Source organism: Trypanosoma rangeli (assembly GCF_003719475.1).
Source record: "Trypanosoma rangeli strain AM80 chromosome Unknown Tra_15.4_contig_00212, whole genome shotgun sequence".
In the NCBI taxonomy this organism is placed as follows: domain Eukaryota; phylum Euglenozoa; class Kinetoplastea; order Trypanosomatida; family Trypanosomatidae; genus Trypanosoma; species Trypanosoma rangeli.
The window spans coordinates 1-17835 of NW_021705957.1; the positions used below are offsets into that span (position 1 = coordinate 1).

Consider the following 17835-nt stretch of genomic DNA (forward strand, 5'->3'; position numbering starts at 1 on the left):
CATATTCGTTCTATATATATATATATATATATATATATATGCCGTCTTTGGCACATTCTTATCCCAACTTTTCGTGCTCAGTCGCTTCATCCCTCGCACACATTCCCCTCCTTTTCGCTGCGGCTACGTGCCTTTCTACGGAGCAGTTGCGGAGGAGAGGCGGCGGCGGTGTGGGAGATATGGCAGAGGGGAAAAAAAAAAAAAAGAATGGAACCAACGAAAACAAAAGGCGAGAAAACAAACGAAAAAAAAACTTTGGCAAATTACACAAACATTCGTGCCACTAACGCATGCGTGGGGGGTGGCAAGGCCGTCAATATCAGCCCCCTCCTCCTGCTCCTCCTCCTTCTTCCCCACTCCCCATTTGTTTCTCTGCTTCCCCCTTCCCCCCCAAACAAATGTGTCCGGTACATATCCTCCTCCAATTCCCTTAGCCCGGCCTTAGCAGCACCCACCCTTTCCGGAGGACTTGCGATTTGCTGCTTGCGCGTCTAACTTCACGCTTTCCGCCCTTCCTGCGCTCTTCCCACCGGGTAACGCCACCTTCCCGTTGCGATCCTTCAGGTCCAAAAAAATATCCTTGGTGATCTGCTGGAACGCATACTGCACGTTTTCCTTTTCCTTCGCACTTGTCTCAATGAACGAGATGCCGTGCTGCTGCGCCCAGGCAGTGGCTTCCTCCTTTGAAACCTGTCGTGCACTGCGGGCCTCGTCACTTTTGCACCCAATAAGCAGACACGGTATTCCTGGGAGAGCCTGCTGGCGTACACGCTCCATCCATTGGTCTAAATGGAGGAACGAGGGACGGTGAGTGAGATCAAAGCAAAGCATGACACCGTTTGCGCCGCGGTAGAAGGCTGTGGCAACAGACTGAAAGCGCTCCTGTCCTGCAGTGTCCCAAATTTGCAGACGCACACGCTTGTCCATGTAATTCATTTGATGCATGCGAAAGTCAATGGCAATGGTCGACGCGTAGTCCTTGTAGAAGACATCCTCCGAAAGGCGCACCGTCAAAGATGACTTCCCCACGCCACTATCCCCAATGACAATGATCTTGAAGATGTAGTCGCAGTCCCCTCCGGGGGCCGTGGAAACGGTCATTGCGTGAATTGCTTTGCTGTTGTTAGTTACACTCCCTTGTGTCCCTGCAGATGCCTCAGTTCTGTGTTTTTCTTCCCACCCCTTCTTTTTCAGTTAGTCGTCCTCCTGCTTCTCGTTCACTATCTTCCTTTGCTCCACGTGTGCGAAACAAGCGACAACGGCGCGAAGGCCAAAAAGAGCACACACAATATAGAATACTATAAATGCTAATTGCACCTGGCAGATCTGGCAGACGAGACCGTGCGGTACGAAGTGAAGAAGAAGGAGCAAAAAACGGCAAGGAGGATGATGGGCAGAGGCTCAGACAACTCCCACAGCAGATGAAGAACAAAATCTGCACAATCAGGGGGAACCAAACATCCACGCAGAAAAGAAAGGGGGGGGGGGGGGGACTAGTGATCCGCGAAGGGCCGCGCCACCCCCGCAGTGAGAGGGGATGCACAGTACACAGAGAGGAAATAATTCGGTCAGAAAAGGCCTTCTCCTTCCTATCCCCCACAAATATACAAAAAGGGGGGGCAACAAAATGAAAATTGCAGTTTGTTTCAGTGCACCCACCACACCCCTCAGCCCAAAGAAACCCCGTCGCACAGACGCTGCGACAAGCGCACAAGGGAATGAATTCAGAAAACACATGCGCCGATAGCCGGGGCTCTTGTTGTTCACCGAAGAAGTGGCAGTCTTTGGCCCCCCCCCTCTACCTGTTGGGGATGCTGGTACTAACGGCAAGGGATTGGGGCAGGAGAACAGGCAAAAACGAAACAACAACAACAACAAATTTGAATTTATTCACATAGAAGCAGAGGAGTTCAACAAGGGAGGCGGCGGGCAGGATGCGCAGCATCCCATCCAGTCGCCCACTATTTCCACATGCTTTCAAAGAAAAAAAAAAGCAATCACACACACGCAAATGGCTGCAGGCACAAGCATGCATTACACACTGAAAGGCAAACTGAAAGGGGGAAAAAAAAAACTACGAGCCCCATTTTTAAGGGACGTTTTTTTTTTGGTTGCTTCTTTTCGCTCCCACCTTCCTTCGGATGGCATGATTTTTTCTCTTCTTTTGTTGCTAGTTTCTTCGTCGCTTCCTCGTCGTTGGGGTGGCGCTAGAAGGAACTACAGCAGCCTTTTTTAGGTTCAGCGCCGCGGTGGATTGGCCTTCCATCGCGGCCATTAATACCGCTACGACCCCCCTCCACCGTCGGCGTCGTATTCTGCGCAACGTACGTCGCTAGCTGCTGAAATGCCTCGTCAACGTTTGTGTTTTCCTTCGCACTCGTTTCCAGGTAGCAGAGGCAGCCGTGGCCGCGCGCCCACGCGTCGGCCTCGCTCTTCTCAACCTGGCGCTGGCTCCCTAACGAGATGCCGCTGTCGTTCCCGTCAGCGCTGTGAACAAGGTCCAACTTACACCCGACCAGGATGACGGGCGGCATCTCGGGACAGTTGGCCTCCAGGCGCTCGTACCACCCATTGAGATCCTCAAAGGAAAGGCGGTTTGTGATGTCAAAGCACAGCATGACACCGTTGCAGTTCCGGTAAAACGCCGTGGTCAGGGCAACAAAGCGGTCCTGGCCGGAGGTGTCCCAAATCTGCAGCCGCACCGTGCGGGGCTTTTTCTCTAGTGTTCTGCTCTGACAGTACTTGAAGTCCATGCCGATGGTTGGGACAATGTCCTCGTAGAATGTCCCGTCACAGTACCGCGACGAGACGTTGCTCTTCCCTACACCCACATTACCAATCACTATTATCTTGTACGCGAGGTCCTCTGACATGTGAAACACCTACACGACAGCAGATTTCCTATTGAATTTATTCTAGTTTCCCTTCGTGTGGTGGCGGGGCTGCCTGCTATTTCCCTTATTTACTTCCTCGTTTTCTTTTGCCTACACACTTCGCCGCAACCAAAAAATAATAATACCTGAAAGTGGGGAGCAGAGGTGGGGGAAAAACACACAGACATACAAGGTAAGATATGCCCGTCCACGTGACATTTCATACTGAACGCACACGTTAACAATAGGCAAAGCGCAATGTGTACAGCCACGAATTATACGGAAGGGATGTAGACGCCTCAGGCTATTGGCAACCGCAGCACACCTGCGCCTGTCATCTACACCATGTCGGGTGCAATTCCTCCAGCCGCTCCCGTAGGCACCGCACCCTTGGCGCCTTGTACGGCGGCTCCCAGACGACCAGAAGAACGTTGTACACCGCCGCCACAAGAAACGCAAGCAACAGCAGTAGCATCGCCATAATACGGACAGGGAAGAAGTAATCCACCACGACCGCATCCAACGGAAGCTGTCGCTCTCTATTGTACGGCGTCACAGGCAACACCGAGGGCAGCTGCTCGCGTGGGGCGGAGAGAATACACCCATAGACGATAAACGGCAACGACAAGCAGACAACACCGATGAACAGCGCCCAACGAGGCTGCACATATGATCCTACAAGCGTGACGATAATTCCAAAAACAGTAACGAGCAGAATGGCAAAGGTGCCGTCCCCGACACCAAGGATCATTCCTACCTCTTCTGGTTACCCTTTCAGAGCAGGAACATAAACGTCCGCGCTGCCTGAGACATCAAAGGAACGGTGGGAGAAGGACGCCATTAAGCGAACACGCATCACAAAGATAAGCAATGAAGTAAGAGGATTGGCAAACGGTCGTACAACTGGCAGATAGGCACGTCACCCCAAAAAAAAAAAAAAAAAAAGGGAATCCAATAAGGAGTGATGATGCCAAGCACAAAAACAAAAAGACACACACGCATATATATATATATATATATATATATATTATATTATATACATATATATATGTATATGTACATTCATAAAAGTGAACATGCGCGCATACGTACATGGAGAAACAAGAATGAGGAGAGAAAAGCAAAAAAAAAAAAAAAAAAAAAATTCTACCGCACATAGACAAATAGATAGAAACAATATGTGAACCTCACATGATAAGCAGCTGCCGCAACAGGTGGTACAACAATACATTTCTGCCGTGAGGAACATCATCACGTTTATTGCATTGGGTTTCTTTTTTTTTTGGGTTTTGTTTTGTTTTCTTCGTTTCCTCTTTTTTTTTGTTCTTTTTTTTTTTTGGATTCTTCTTGCTGCCTGGATGTGAGTATGGCTGTGGGTGATATATGCAGCTGCAGGCACGATCTACATACAGAGGTCCCAGTGCTTGAAATAGTCCTCGTCCACGGCATTCGTGTAAAGCTCATCTTGTTGCTTCCGACGAATTTCAGCCGTTTGTTTCTGCTTCAGCTGCTCCTTGGCGAGTTCCTCACGTTCAGCACGACGTTCACGCTCGCGTTGTCGCTCCAAGGCGTTCGCCATGCGCAGCTGAAGATTCTCCTGCTGCCCCCAGTGTTTTTCCTCCTCTACCTCAAGCAGCCTCCGACGCTGCATGGCCTCCCGCTGCGACGCCTGGTCTTGGTACAACTTTTCCTTCTCCTCCGCCGTCATTCCCTTGTAGCGCTCCGCCTTGACCTTTTTGCCGAGCTCGCTCACCATAGTTTCGGTCTCGTTGAGAAAGTCGCCCTCTAGATGGTAGCGAATCTCCTCCAGACCCTTGCGCGTGTCCTCTTCCTTGTCGCGGATGGCCTCGCGACGCTTCTGCTCCGCCAAGGCCTTATTAAAGTCAGCCTGATTCTTCCAGGCGAGGCGGCGCTGCCCCGCAATGTTCTGCTCTATTTCGTAGATGCGGCGGTTAACCTCCTCGTTGCGTTCATCAAAAGCGTTATTTGCCTCCTGCTCCATCCACTTCTTGGCAAGCTTCTCCTCTACCTGCTGCTGCGCCCAGTCGCGCTGCTGACGCTGCTGCTCCCGGCGACGGTTCTTGAAGTCCAAGTCCTCCCCCTCAAACTTCTGCAGCGAGGAAACCCCGGTGCGGGGGTCATCGTCGCCGACACGCGCGGGCAAATCCTTTGACTTCCACTCGGTGTCGTTAAGGTCCCACTCCCGGCGCAGCTGCTTCTTCTGGTATGTGTCACGATAATCCTGCAGCTCCTTTTCCCGCTCAGTCCGAATCTCATTCACCTCCTTCTGCAGCGCCTGCGCGTGTCGGTCCATGAGCAATGCCTGGCGATCAAAAAACTCATTTCTCTCCTGCTCCAGGCGCCGCAGGGCCTCCTTTTCACGAACCTGATCGTCGAGGGCCTGCTTGTCAATTCCCATGTGCCGCTGCTTTGGGTCCCGAAGCCGCTGCGCCCGCTGCATCATAAAAAGCCGCCTCTTCGCTGTGGTGTCGAGAGGCCCCGTGGACACCGCCGCGATGGGACCCACAGAAGGGTCTTTCAGCGCCACGGAGCTCATCTTGGACCGTTTTTTTTCTTCTTGTTCTACCTTTTTTTTTTTCCACACCAGGAAATTGACTAACGTCAAAGCGAGCAAAACGACAAAAATAGAAGAAGACAAAACAAAGACAACAACAACACAGAAAGGTCAATTATATTATCCCTGCAGATGGTAGTGCCAAGATGTAAACCTATGCGGGTCTCTTTCGTGTTCGCACCACACTTTCGTGGCAAAAGTAGGAGATGAAAGAAGAGTGAGTGGATGTATGCATTCACTTTCTTTCACTGTGTAGTAGACGACCACTACAGAATGGGCTTAAATGTAAGTAACGGTGACGGAGTGGAGCACTTGAAGCAATATTTCCTCAGATTCCTGTTGACGCCCTTGCACTTGGGGCACGTCCACAATGTCACCTCCTTCCCCGGCAGCGGCGGGGGCGCTGGTTTGGGCTGCTGGCACTTGTGGCACACAACACTTCCCCTAAAGTTCATCTGGCCGCAGGGACATGCCCAGTCATGCGGATCCTCTCCAGGCAGTGATGGTCGCCGAACACCGGGCGGAAGCGGCGGGGCGGGGGCGCCACACTTGAAACACTCGCGCTTCGACTTGTAATTCAGTTCGCCGCACTGGCACAACCAGTCACCCTCAGCGGGCTCACGGTGCCGTGAGCGTTTTCGTTGGATGCGCCTCCCAAGGCAGCACGGGGTAGCTGACAACACGTATGCACGGGCGCCGCCTCCGCCGCCGAGTGTGAAGGTTTGTGGTGGGCCCCGCAGGTAGCCGAGGAACGCTATCCCCGCGAGTGAGGCGATGCAGCGTTGCCGTCGCAGTGCCCCACCCAGGATGTTTTTCATTCTTGCCTTTCGTCGTTGTTCCTTTTCCCCGCTTCTCCGTGTGGCGCGGGGGCGAGAAAGGAAGAAGCAACCAATAACCATTGCAACACGAGGAAGGAGAATGGGCAGAAGGCTAAGCCCCAAGAAGAAACACGCCTCGGCGCTGTGTGGCAGGCAAAGACAGAGGCCGGCAACAGCCGCTGTCGCCACTGACGTGTAACCTTCATTGCAGATGATACCTCCGCCCACCCGCACCATCGGCACGACTACCGTAGCAGAGTGGCACAAGAAGTAGAAAGGGTGGCGGCAATCGCAACCGCAAGGCGTGAAAGAGAAAGAGGGCGGACATCAGCAAAGACAGCTTGACACCAGCGCTGTGAAGTGCTGAAACGGCTTCGTAAACAAATTGCTGTTGTTCTTGCGAACAGCCTCACACGCACTCGAGCCCAACAACACAAACGCCGCCCGCACCTCTGCGTCCTTGCCGGCCGCAAGAGCAAACCCCGCAAACTCCCCCGCCAACTGCAGAAAGCAGTCCTCATTGAGGGCAATCAGTGTTTGCAGAAGCACCTCCACCGTTGAGGAGGAACACTTCCTTGAGACAACAACGTCAAGCGTCAGCCGTAGAAGTCGTGTGAAAAGACTCGGGTCGGCGTGCAGCAAAGAGCCCCGAACGCGGTCCCGGTGTTCCACGCAGTCACCACCCTCGGCGGAACACAGCATGCTGGTGAACACGCCGAGCGCCTCCGCGCTGAGTGACGCAAGGGAGGCAGAACTCGAGATGTGATGGGCTAGAGAAAATTCCAACATGTGGATGACGTGAAGCAGCTCCGCAACGGGGAGCTCGCAGAGAAACCACAAATGCAATTCCTTAAAAAGTTCCCCCGCAAGTGCAAGATGGGCCCGGGCAAGCTTTTCATAGTGGCAGAAACGGGGGCGGTCCACCAACGTCACGGCCCGCCAGAGGGCCACCAAGCAGGCCATTAACGCCTTATCTTCATAGAGACGCAGCACGCCCAGATTACAGTAGCCACCCGCCAGAATATTGCGTCCAGTCTGAAGTGATATCCGCAAACACTTTATTCCCCACTCCTCGAGGCAGGTGCCTCCAGATCCTAGCACCTTGCTCACCAAGGGAACGGCCGCATCGAGTGAGCCACTGACGGCACGGAAAAGATGATACCCCTCCACCCCGTTGGCACCAAAGTTGATGCGACGAAAACGATTCTGAGTGATTTCGTTAATTAAGTGCAACAGTTGCACGCCGCACACCGTCCCCGACTGGTTCTGAAGCTCATGCATTAAAATCGGAAAAAAAGGAAAAAACTGACGCAGTAGTACCTTGTACTCGTTTTGCCCAACACAAGAGCAGAACACACCCCGCCACAAACAAATGACACGAGTCAAGGACTCCTCGTGGCCACTGGCAGGCACTGCCCCTGCCCGCAGGCACATGCCGAGCTCCTCATACAACGGCCGCACAAAATCCTCCCAAGAAGACTCTGCCGTACACCCAAGAAAATGCACCTGCGCCTTGATACGTGACAGATGATACTGGAGTCTATAAAACATGGCAGCATCCTTTGCCGTCTGCATGCTGCGTGCCTCAAGCACGGGTTGATGGCCGTGGAATTGTGGTAACGTCCGCAACACAACTGCTGTGGAAGGGGATTGGGCCATCTCACTCAGGAGGTGTATGGCCTCAAACACAGTACGACCACTGCAAGAAGAAACACAGTCCATAACTTCATCCACCACCAGCCCCAAAAACAAAGTCGCTAGTGCTTCCGATTTGTGCAGAGAGAACGCATCCCGCAGTGAATCCCGCAGTTTATTTGATTCATCCAGCCTATCCAGCAGCAGTATATGCCAGGCAGCACGCAAGAATCCAAGGAGGGCGCCATGCAAGTGACGCCCCGCTGCCAATGGCAGGAAATGGGCAAAGGAAACTTGATGGCTTTGCTCCACAACTCTCAAACACGCAAGCAGTACACTGGAGTCCAAAGCGCGCGCATTGCGGCTAAAACGGTACGAGGACAACCAAGAACTGGCGAGGGTAATGATGCACGCCAGCCGTTCGGACACACACGACAACTGAGGTGAGGTGTGGGCCTCGGGCACCTTCATTGCCTCCAGCAAAGAGGATGTTTCATGAAGAAGATACTGCTCAGCCGTTTCCCCGCAGAAACGCAGCAGCTGAGAGACAAATTCAAACTCCATCAACATTGTTTCCGTATCTGCATCCAAAATGTAATCGTCAAATGCAGATGTCTCTCCATCGGTGGCAAATCGTTCCGCTTGTTCCTGATTGGACATCATGTAGGCGAGGCATACATCCGGTGCAAGTAACTCAAATAACGTGCAGCCGTCCTTGCAGTACGACTGAGACCCAACCAGTTTGGCCCAAATGGACGTCAACGAAAGAAACGATTGCCGTGCATGACGCCAGTTTTGAAAGCACAACTTCGTAAAGTCGGCGGCGGCCCGCACCCACCGCTCGTAGCAGGGTGACCTTCGCAGCTCGTCAATCGTAAAATTTGGTTTGATGCGATTCAGCAACCTACAGAATTCCCGCAGTACTGTAGTCTCCTCCAGGTGTGAGCGCGACTCCATAATGGACAAGGTGGCGTCAAGGATGGTATTCATCCATTCCGTCTGTTGCTGGCGGGATGCGTAGAGGGACGCACTCACCGAGGCAAGCGGTGTGAGGGCCTCCAAGACGTTGCACAATAACTTTGCATCCGTCACAGGTGCGGCGTACACGTCAAAGAGCCGTGTCAGCAAACCCTGGTCCACGAGATCGGCTGCCCATTCCTGGGGAAACTCAAACGTCATGACATCGTTCAGCGCTTCATCGCAGGAACACGTGAAGTCAAACACGAGAACCCGTTTCACCAGGGCTACCACGCTACAAATGGCTTTCCACTGTGTGTGCCGAAGCCGCTTCAGGCAATGCGAAGCAGCACGAAACACCGGAAGCAGGCATTCATCACGGAAACACGTGCTTGTTCGTTTGTGACGGATAAGACTGAACCCCGCTCCCTCAGCGCATTCCATTTCGTCGATGAAAGAGACCAGAATGTTACACGCAAGGGCAACGTGCCTTTCCGAGTAGTCGAAATCCTCCACCATCAACGCGGCTGTTACACGGTGGGGGAAACCCTGCAGCTCTGGCGCGTCACAAAAGCCCTGCTTCACCACAGCGCAGAGGAGACGGATGATTACCTCCACACTGGAGGTATTCAGCACCTCGTGCCGCTGCACAATCAACCAGCTCAAACTGGCCTCAAGAGAGATGAGGTCGGATGCGCTAGAATTTGTACCCACCAAATGCCGCAGCGTTTGAGCTACAAAGAAGATGGCGTATGCTGACGTGGATTCCTGCAGTACCGTTTTCATCAACGGCAGCCCCATCGTGGCGGCCACTTTGCCCCAGCCCAGGTCTGTGACAAGCTGCAGCGCGGCTTTGTCCCCCCCATACAGACGCAACGCAAATCCCTCCACGGCTGCAATATCGTTGAGTCCGTTGGTAGACATAACCCCGTTGTCATGCACGCAGAATGATACTTGTGTGAGGGCAACTACAAAAACAAAACAAAACGGGAAAAAAACTAACTAACTAACAAGAGCAGATGCTAAAGAAATCCAATATTATATATATATATATAATTCGGAGGTTGGAAGCACCCACATATACAGAGAGACAGACCGACAGAGAGAAAGAAAGAGAGAAAGACGGAGGAATACGTGGGAAAAAAGGGACAAAACTGCGCCATGAACGTGCAGAAACAGCAACTAAAAAAAAAAAGAATAGGACTACACATTTTCGCTCTCTCATGAGACGGAACATAACCGTCATTGCCACGTCACAGCAGGTGAGTGAAGGCAGACACGATGAAACGAATAACAATACTCAACTAAAAAAAGAAAAAAGAAAAAAAAAGAATAGCGCGCAAATTGGACACCACATAACAAGACAGCGAGAGAGAAACAACGAGAAAGAAAGACAACAAAAACGTCTACCCACCTAAAGTCATACGGGCCGTCTCATAGGCATTACTCAGAGACATACGAAATGCTGGGTCCCTTTCACTTTAATGCTCCAAACGCAGCGGGTTGTCTTCGCTTGCTCGCTGAGCCACAGGCACATGATAACCTCCAGAGATTACTTCTCTACCATATGGTGTTTGGTGCAGTCCCGCCTCGAACAAGGCGAGTTGAAGACGGAACCGTGGGTCACGCATGAAATTATCCACGGTGTACCCGTGCAGCTTGTATTGGGCCGCTTCGGAGAAGGAAACGAAGGGTACTTCCTGCTGACTGGAGGTGGTGGGCTGCAGAACTCTTTCAGCGTCACACGTCACCCCCAGGCGTCGCTCAACACCTTTAAAAAAGGCCTCCAATGCTCTTTGATGTGCTCTATTTAATTCCGCTATTTCGTCTTGATTTTTCTTGCGTAATCGACACTTTTCTGCATATTCCCTTTTCCGTTCCTCCACACGTTTTGCGTTGTGGTCTTGCTGAATTGCCCTTTTCAGTGCAGCCTCCTCCTCAAGTGCCTGCTGGACGGCACGCTCCTTCTCCTGCAGTTCCCGCTGCTGCTCCTGGTACACCCGCAACCGGCCTAGACGCTCCTGAAACTCCGCTTCCCGAGCATGAAGTACCTGCTGCCGCTTTTCATCCTCTTCCATATTTTTCGCCTCTTCTTCTGCGCGACGCAATGCGTCCTTCACCTCACGAGCCTCACGAAGCCGTTCAAGCTCCTTTTGTGCCTTATATTGGCGTTCCTCACGCACTCTCGCCTCGTCCTTAATGGAGTTCCGCAACTGCATGATCTCCTCCTCAGCCATCATGGCCTTCTTAAATGACTCAAGCAGCTCCGTGGCCCTTTTATTGTACTGAAGTGTGACGGAGCGTAGGTAGACGCGGTCTCGCTTCTGCCGCAGCGCCTCATCCACGGCCCGTCTTGCCAAGGTCTTGGTAAAGTGTGGAACAGCACGCCGGACGCGGTCGTAAACCTCGTCCAAGACGGCAGACGCAGTGGTACCGGATTCCATTTCAGCGTCGTATGTTTTCAATATCAATGAAACCGTGTTCAGCTCTGTTGGAAGGAACGGTACACCGCTCTTCTGATCCTTGCCAGCTGCGGTCTGCGAGACGGCGGCTGCCCCCGCCGTCTGCAGCGCAGTTCGGTACGTCTCCATCAGCGCGGCATGTAGCGTTCCATCGCTCGACTCACAGAGTCCTTCGAAGGTCTCCATTTTTGCCTGCATCAACTTCTGAAGCGCCTCCATTGGAGTGTCCTGGCTACCCTCAACCCTCGCATCCTCGGCGAGGATTTGTGCTGCCTCCACATCTGTCGCTAGCTTCTTCTGAAGAAGCTCCTTCCGTAGCACAGAGAGTTTTTCTGCAAGCGCCTGCACCGTCTGCTGAGATGGCTCTTCATTGTGCTCGCGCAACTCCTGCAGCGCCTTTCGCACGGACATGACACCCGCACTCAGGGAGTTTAAAAGTTGCATGTTTTGCTCCCCCTGCTTCGCCAATTCGTGCCTCAGCGACTCTGGCAGCAGGTGCATGCAGGAAGCATACGCCTTGCCCAGCTCCAAATCCGAGGAAATAAATTCCCGCTGAAGCGAGGCGCACGCCGCCAGCCAGCGCCCCTCGCGTTTTACTGTTTCCGTCACTTTTTTATGCGCGTCAATTTTGGAGTGGAGGCATTGCAACTTCTCACTGTCCCGCCGCGCCTTTGCCCGCCACTCCATGAGTGCCGCCTCCTGTTCTTCGACGGAGAAGGCAATGATGTGCGCTCGGTGACGCAGCGCCGCCGAGTTCTTTGGTGGCGGCATCGGCGTTCACTACGCATGGGGGTGAGAGGCAAGGAGAACAAGAACAAGAACGAAAAAAAAAAATGTAAGGAACAAATATTACAAGAGGGAGCGAAAGAGTTCATTTACAGGCATCCTCCTTAAGACAACACACATGCTAAAAATGTGCTGAAAGCCCCGTGACGGAGGGCTGCAGTGCCCACAGATATGCGTGGGCGTAAATCGTAGCGGAGGGAAGAACAAATTGAAGAGTAACACACATAAAAAACCAAAACAAACAAACAAACAAACAAACAAAAAAAAAAGGGATGACGGTGCGGGGCGGTTGGGGAAGAAAAAAAATCACTCACTCACACACATACACACGACGAAACACAATGACGATCCATCGAAAAGTTTTACTTCCGGTGAAGAATTCGTACGGAGCGGCGGCGCCCAGCGGCGGAGAGACTCACCCACGCCCCCCACGACAAGAGAGCTGAAATAAATATGCGACGTCACGACTTCGTCTTTGTTGTACAGGGCTGAGTGAGAACAAGTTTTCCTTCCGGAGTTAACTGGCAGTCCGCCCTTCCCGCAAGCAGCTTCTTGCTTTCGTCGGATACACCCACCGGCAACAAGCCACGTATCTTGTCATGAGCCTCGCTTGTGCAGCAGCAGAGGTTGCGGATGCAGAACTCGGCCCACTCTACCATGCCGGGGTTCTCCTCGTCAAATCGCGTGCTGGTGAGAACGGCCGATAGAAGTGCAGGGTTGCCTACGACGGAGGAACACGCCTCGCGGTTATCAAGGGTGAGGTTCGCTATCAAGCGCATGTGTTCGGTTCTGTAACCCTCCTGAAAGAACGCAATTTCGTGCTCACATGGAATACTCAAGGCGTCCGCCACGTAGGCCAGTACGCCACACCGCAACAAATACATTTGCAGAGCCTTTACCAGCCGAGGGTGACACACCAGAATGAGGCAGAGCAGCTCTACGGAGGCGTAAGACAAGTGTGCACCCGTCTCCAACCACGCCTCCGACCCATCGCAAACGTCCTCTACACTGCTATTTCGTGGAATACTGTCGGAGGCCCTTCCGTCTGCAGGGGTGCTACTCCCATCACCAGAAGCATTCTTACTCCCAGCGAGGCACTTGGACGTACGGTGTCTCCTTGTACGGCGTAATATATGCGGCGCAATATGCAGAGCAAGATCAGCCATTCGCTGCAAGACGCGTTGCAAGTGCAGCATCTCCTCACCCTCCTCACGCTTGGCTTGAAACGCTGTTTGGTCGACAGCCTGTTCCAACTTGAACTTGAGGGCGTAATTGCGCAATTCACCATCGGTCTCAGATAGCATCAACAACGAGTCCACCTTGGTGCTTATCAGCCTAAGCACCTCGGCATCAACCTCTTTAATGGGGGCATCGCGGCCCGACATTCCCATCCTCTTATGCCCCACTGCGTCGGGAAGAAATACACTAAGGCATACAACAATGTATATATATATATATATATATATATATATGGAAGAAGGAAAAAATGTGAAAGCAAAGACAATCAGAAATGCCAGCAAAGAGAGAGAAAGAGATAAAGGAGTAGGAAGAGAAAAAGGTCCACGTCACCACCCCTTCCTTCCCCTTCCATATATATATATATATATATATTTATACGCTAACACGAAGACATTTTATTTCAACCGTTTTGAAGAACATCATGCACTCACAAATAACGCCGCTACCTGCCGTAGCGCATTGTGTAGCGCAGCATCCCGCAGGATGTAGCAGTCATGGGATCCAAAGGCAAAGGTGCACATCAAAAAACCCCGAAATCGCGAATCCAACGCAAATACTTCGTATGGAGGACACTCCTTCTCACCCAACATTGTGCCGAAGCCCTGACACAGAGTGGCAATCACATGCTCCTCCTTAACACGAGGCTCAAAGTACCCACTCGAGCTATGCCTCCTTTTCCCTTGTAGCATGTGCTTGATGTGCGCTAGCAACCCCAGCTTCTGAGAAACATTAACACTCGAATGTTGCGCGGCAGCCTCCAACGCATCTTTGCAAACGACGGCATCGGACCCACAAAAAAACTTTTCTGCATCTACGGTCAAATTTATTGTGCGCTGAAAGGGAAACACTCGAACACAGGACTGCCCCACCGAACTCACAAGCAAAACATAGGGAAAGTTGCCTTGTAACGTCGCAGGAAACTGCAACCTCAGTACATCCATATTGGAGACGGCGGGTGCATCGTACCGTGAGAGTACTGTAACGACACCGACTGTGACAGCATCGGTAACGCTCAGCAAAGCGCACTGACGCTTAGAAATGAGAGCCACTCGATTGTCTCCGGCCGGCGCACAGCGCACCGCTACCCATTGTGAGAAGTCCCCATCAAAGACGCGCGTCGGTGGACCCGTCTTCATAATGGACGGTGGAGAAGACGACACCCGAAAGGGCTGCACTGTGCCGTCCTCCAATGCAAGCAAGAGTAGATACTGGCCCCCGCCAAGAGCAAGGCAATACTGCAGACAAACTTTGGCCTGCATCTCAAACCTAAGCAGGAGGCGTTTCCCTAAAGAAGCCAACGCTACCCATCCGTGTTGCGTTATTCTCGAAGGGCACACGACAAGAACTTCACAACAAACATGAAAATGGAGCGAGCCCCGCGGCACAGCAAGAGACAGCTGATCCAGAATCGTCGCACCGTCCCTTCGCTTGCGCGGATCCACAGGAACAGTCACTGAGAGCAGAGAATGAGCGCCCAAACAGGATAACAAAACACACTGAATAGATGCATCATAGCAGCCTGTACACGACGAAAAAGAAATGCCAGTCAAGACAGGTTGGGCAGTCAACACATCATCCATGCATGTCAACGGGCCTGTATCCAGCACCAGCACGCAGCCAGAGGGGGTATCTGGTTGACAAAACAACAGCAACCCCTCAACAAATATTATTTTTACACTCGTATTACATCCCGGGAGTCGTATCATCGTGCGCCATCTACGTGCTGCGTCTGCCACGGAAGAGACACCTCCGCCGTCCACATCGCAGCTGTATAGGTGCAACATACAGTATACCTCTTTCTTGTTTGCGTCGTGAACGAGGACGGCAACACCCGGAGTTGACTCGGGGCAGTCCAAGACAACAACCTGCAGAGCCTTCTGCGTCCTTCGTGGTTGTGCACGAACCACTTCACACTTCTCGAGCAAAGACCGCGTCGAGAAGGACTCCAGGATAGACGCGACGTTTCCTGCATCCGCGGTGGCCTCCATCTCCAGTTTCTCAACGTCGTAAAAGCAATGGCTCAAAAACGAGCGATACAAACATTCAGCCTCAATAGCCGCCGTGGCCATCATCAACTGCCATCCCACTTAACCCTTAACTAGAAGTACCTTCAGACGCGAGGGACGGGGGGAGCAGGTTGCATGTATCAATGATTGTGGTATGATGGCCGATACCAAAACAAAACAACATACCAACAAAAAAATAAATTGGCGACGGGCGACTCCAACGCATCAATACCGTCTCTTCTGCCTTTCAGCGAGATGTAGCGGCCAACAGCGAAGATCACGCATCAAATGCCTTACAAGTTGAGACGACGAGGCATGACAGCGGGCAACCGAGACTCAAAGAAATGAAATGCATTTGGGCAGTCCAACTCCCTCAAAGAAAAAGAAAAAAAAACAAGGTCCCCCTCGTTGGAAATTTCCACGCTGCCAGCCAACCACCACAACTCACCGGAGGCGCACCATCCTTCTACAGGATCCTGACCCGCTCTCTCTCTCTATCACTCTTTCCCCCACGGAGAAGGCGCAAAAGTGATACTGATCTCCTCTTTCAGAAGAACTCGCCCCATTCCGGATTAAATACCTATATTTTCTTCCATCGTGGTGTGGGCTGGGAGTCTTCTTGTGTGCGGCCCCCTCAACACAATGCGCAAAACATATCTTTCGTTATTGTGGGCACCTGGGTGTGAAAACGAGGCTCTCGCATCTCGCATCCACGTGATGCCGCCCCAGAACACACCGCGATGTGCAGACGCCCACACACGCAAGAAGAAATTTGAAGCTGAGGCATGAAAACAAATACAGCAAAGGTGTGAAATGACACATAAATAATCGCAATCACAAGAAGACCAAGCAGTCAAAACCACCCACATCATACCACACTGCCACCGTCCAAATCAGAAGGATGAGAGCACTGAACCCTCCTCCTCTCAGAGGCATATTGTTCTGCATTGCATACCTCGCTAGGGATCCATCCCAATTCCGCGCCTACGTGAAGAGTAGTGGCTTATTTAGATCGATTATTGAAGCGTGACGCAACACCTCGAGTTGACGAAGAAGGTAACGAAGGGGCATCCTTCACTTCTTGCAGTTTCACGCCAGATGGGTTCGCCTCTAGTAGAGCACGGCCTGGTCCATCAACGTAGTACTTTGGGTTTGGGCATGAGGGGACCTCACAGTAGATGGGAAGGGTGGCCACCCACTCCCCCGAGGCACGAAATTTATGTCCACAGGGGCACTGCCACTCCCGCTCCTCAAAGAGTTTGGTTGTCATCTGCAGCGCCTGATTAAAGGCGTCTTTGAGGGTGGGCGGGGCCCCGGACGAGGTTGCGAGGGCATTAGATGCCTTTTTTCCCGCCTGACGCGAGACGAACGTCTTAATTTTGTCAAGCATACTTTTCAAGTGTGAGGCACACCTACTCAAGAAGCAGAGAAATGCATTGGAAGGTGGGGCGGCAGGAGCAGGAGCAGCAATGAGAGCAGCCACGCGTCAAGGAAACACCCGGCCCTTCTCATCCACATGAAACAGGCAGAAGGGGGTGGCAATGAAAAGAAACCACATCACCTCGAGGGCTTACCCTCGCCGGATGACGGAAAGAAAAAGTCATAACTCCACTTAGCCCGCACCCACACACGCCGCGCGCTCAAGACAAGAGCGGATCTGAAGGGCACACGCGTTCGTCCCACCTCTGACCGCTTGGCGGCCTCTAGCTACTTCACGTCAATTGCATACGGGTGACGCTGGCATCGATAACACCGCCGAAACATCACACATAAACTGCCAAACTACACCCCAACCTCTTTCTACTTTGACGTACGGACTCAATTCCTTTCCACCACAACCACCGCCTCCGCCAGCACGCCAGCGGCGAACCATCGGGAGAAGCAACAGGACAAAAAAAAAAGTTCGAAATCACTGCGGTGGGTGCTCCAGTGTACAATAAAAAACAGACAAACAACAAAAACATCCAAATGAACGGAATAATACAAACGAGGACAACAGACTCCACACATACCCAAAAAATGTACATGTTTATTTATTTATACAAGCTAAGGATAATGGGGCGGCGACACACATTGAACGCAGTCTACGGCAGTCAGAAGCCGCACCCGTTCGTCAGTCCCTGTGGCATCGGGAAGGAAACCACACACAAGCAAACGAAAACGAAACAACAAAATACAACATGACTTCAATACAACAGCAATTACACATACACCCCATGAAAAGCTGCCACGACACGCCCCTACCATAAATCCGCAAACCCAGCAGTGTAGGCAACACATGCCGCCACAAAGCTACCACTACATTCCTCACAAAAACCAATAAGAAAGAAAAAGAAAAACACTTGTGTAAAAAAAAGTTGCGCCACACAACCATGTACCTCCTATGGCGTCCACCTCCCCCTTTTATAAAAGGGCATAATTCCCCTTGGCCTCCTCTCCCCCCTTACACCCTGTGCAAAAGCGCAGGACGTTGCGGGGGGGACA

General features: G+C 52.1%; 10 protein-coding genes and 1 pseudogene across 10 annotated transcripts, besides 18 other annotated features; all 11 read right to left on the bottom strand.

The window, feature by feature from the left end:
• Positions 1-11: 11 nt before the first annotated feature.
• Positions 12-40: a microsatellite.
• A 151-nt stretch (positions 41-191) lies between these two features.
• Positions 192-253: a sequence feature (A-rich).
• Positions 254-323: 70 nt separating this feature from the next.
• Positions 324-360: a microsatellite.
• Positions 361-390: a microsatellite.
• A 51-nt stretch (positions 391-441) lies between these two features.
• On the bottom strand, positions 442-1101 carry TraAM80_06072 (rab1 small GTP-binding protein; the record flags this gene model as incomplete). Its single annotated transcript, XM_029382929.1, has 1 exon — positions 442-1101. One exon carries the CDS (start codon positions 1099-1101, stop codon positions 442-444), a length of 660 nt encoding a protein of 219 aa, XP_029237203.1.
• A 751-nt stretch (positions 1102-1852) lies between these two features.
• Positions 1853-1878: a microsatellite.
• Positions 1879-2207: 329 nt separating this feature from the next.
• On the bottom strand, positions 2208-2873 carry TraAM80_06073 (small GTP-binding protein Rab7; the record flags this gene model as incomplete). The annotated part of the gene is made up of 1 exon (XM_029382930.1): positions 2208-2873. The coding sequence occupies one exon, from the start codon at positions 2871-2873 to the stop codon at positions 2208-2210; it is 666 nt and encodes a 221-aa protein (XP_029237204.1).
• Positions 2874-3207: 334 nt separating this feature from the next.
• TraAM80_06074 (uncharacterized protein) lies at positions 3208-3624 on the bottom strand (the record flags this gene model as incomplete). The annotated part of the gene is made up of 1 exon (XM_029382931.1): positions 3208-3624. One exon carries the CDS (start codon positions 3622-3624, stop codon positions 3208-3210), a length of 417 nt encoding a protein of 138 aa, XP_029237205.1.
• A 175-nt stretch (positions 3625-3799) lies between these two features.
• Positions 3800-3818: a microsatellite.
• A 55-nt stretch (positions 3819-3873) lies between these two features.
• Positions 3874-3929: a microsatellite.
• A 46-nt stretch (positions 3930-3975) lies between these two features.
• Positions 3976-4017: a microsatellite.
• A 258-nt stretch (positions 4018-4275) lies between these two features.
• On the bottom strand, positions 4276-5430 carry TraAM80_06075 (flagellar protofilament ribbon protein; the record flags this gene model as incomplete). Its single annotated transcript, XM_029382932.1, has 1 exon — positions 4276-5430. One exon carries the CDS (start codon positions 5428-5430, stop codon positions 4276-4278), a length of 1155 nt encoding a protein of 384 aa, XP_029237206.1.
• Positions 5431-5508: 78 nt separating this feature from the next.
• Positions 5509-5558: a sequence feature (A-rich).
• A 156-nt stretch (positions 5559-5714) lies between these two features.
• Positions 5715-6503, bottom strand: TraAM80_06076 (uncharacterized protein; the record flags this gene model as incomplete). Its single annotated transcript, XM_029382933.1, has 1 exon — positions 5715-6503. The coding sequence occupies one exon, from the start codon at positions 6501-6503 to the stop codon at positions 5715-5717; it is 789 nt and encodes a 262-aa protein (XP_029237207.1).
• A 90-nt stretch (positions 6504-6593) lies between these two features.
• On the bottom strand, positions 6594-9782 carry TraAM80_06077 (Importin-beta, N-terminal domain-containing protein; the record flags this gene model as incomplete). The annotated part of the gene is made up of 1 exon (XM_029382934.1): positions 6594-9782. The coding sequence occupies one exon, from the start codon at positions 9780-9782 to the stop codon at positions 6594-6596; it is 3189 nt and encodes a 1062-aa protein (XP_029237208.1).
• A 111-nt stretch (positions 9783-9893) lies between these two features.
• Positions 9894-9913: a microsatellite.
• Positions 9914-9942: 29 nt separating this feature from the next.
• Positions 9943-9981: a sequence feature (GA-rich).
• A 183-nt stretch (positions 9982-10164) lies between these two features.
• Positions 10165-10191: a microsatellite.
• Positions 10192-10339: 148 nt separating this feature from the next.
• Positions 10340-12091, bottom strand: TraAM80_06078 (coiled-coil domain protein; the record flags this gene model as incomplete). The annotated part of the gene is made up of 1 exon (XM_029382935.1): positions 10340-12091. One exon carries the CDS (start codon positions 12089-12091, stop codon positions 10340-10342), a length of 1752 nt encoding a protein of 583 aa, XP_029237209.1.
• Positions 12092-12125: 34 nt separating this feature from the next.
• Positions 12126-12166: a microsatellite.
• Positions 12167-12341: 175 nt separating this feature from the next.
• Positions 12342-12368: a microsatellite.
• Positions 12369-12413: 45 nt separating this feature from the next.
• Positions 12414-12447: a microsatellite.
• A 120-nt stretch (positions 12448-12567) lies between these two features.
• Positions 12568-13497, bottom strand: TraAM80_06079 (uncharacterized protein; the record flags this gene model as incomplete). The annotated part of the gene is made up of 1 exon (XM_029382936.1): positions 12568-13497. One exon carries the CDS (start codon positions 13495-13497, stop codon positions 12568-12570), a length of 930 nt encoding a protein of 309 aa, XP_029237210.1.
• Positions 13498-13549: 52 nt separating this feature from the next.
• Positions 13550-13578: a microsatellite.
• A 5-nt stretch (positions 13579-13583) lies between these two features.
• Positions 13584-13664: a sequence feature (GA-rich).
• Positions 13665-13695: 31 nt separating this feature from the next.
• Positions 13696-13722: a microsatellite.
• Positions 13723-13764: 42 nt separating this feature from the next.
• Positions 13765-15417, bottom strand: TraAM80_06080 (uncharacterized protein; the record flags this gene model as incomplete). Its single annotated transcript, XM_029382937.1, has 1 exon — positions 13765-15417. One exon carries the CDS (start codon positions 15415-15417, stop codon positions 13765-13767), a length of 1653 nt encoding a protein of 550 aa, XP_029237211.1.
• A 937-nt stretch (positions 15418-16354) lies between these two features.
• Positions 16355-16741, bottom strand: TraAM80_06081 (uncharacterized protein; the record flags this gene model as incomplete). The annotated part of the gene is made up of 1 exon (XM_029382938.1): positions 16355-16741. One exon carries the CDS (start codon positions 16739-16741, stop codon positions 16355-16357), a length of 387 nt encoding a protein of 128 aa, XP_029237212.1.
• Positions 16742-16910: 169 nt separating this feature from the next.
• Positions 16911-17115, bottom strand: TraAM80_06082 (hypothetical protein; annotated as a pseudogene).
• Positions 17116-17835: the final 720 nt, after the last annotated feature.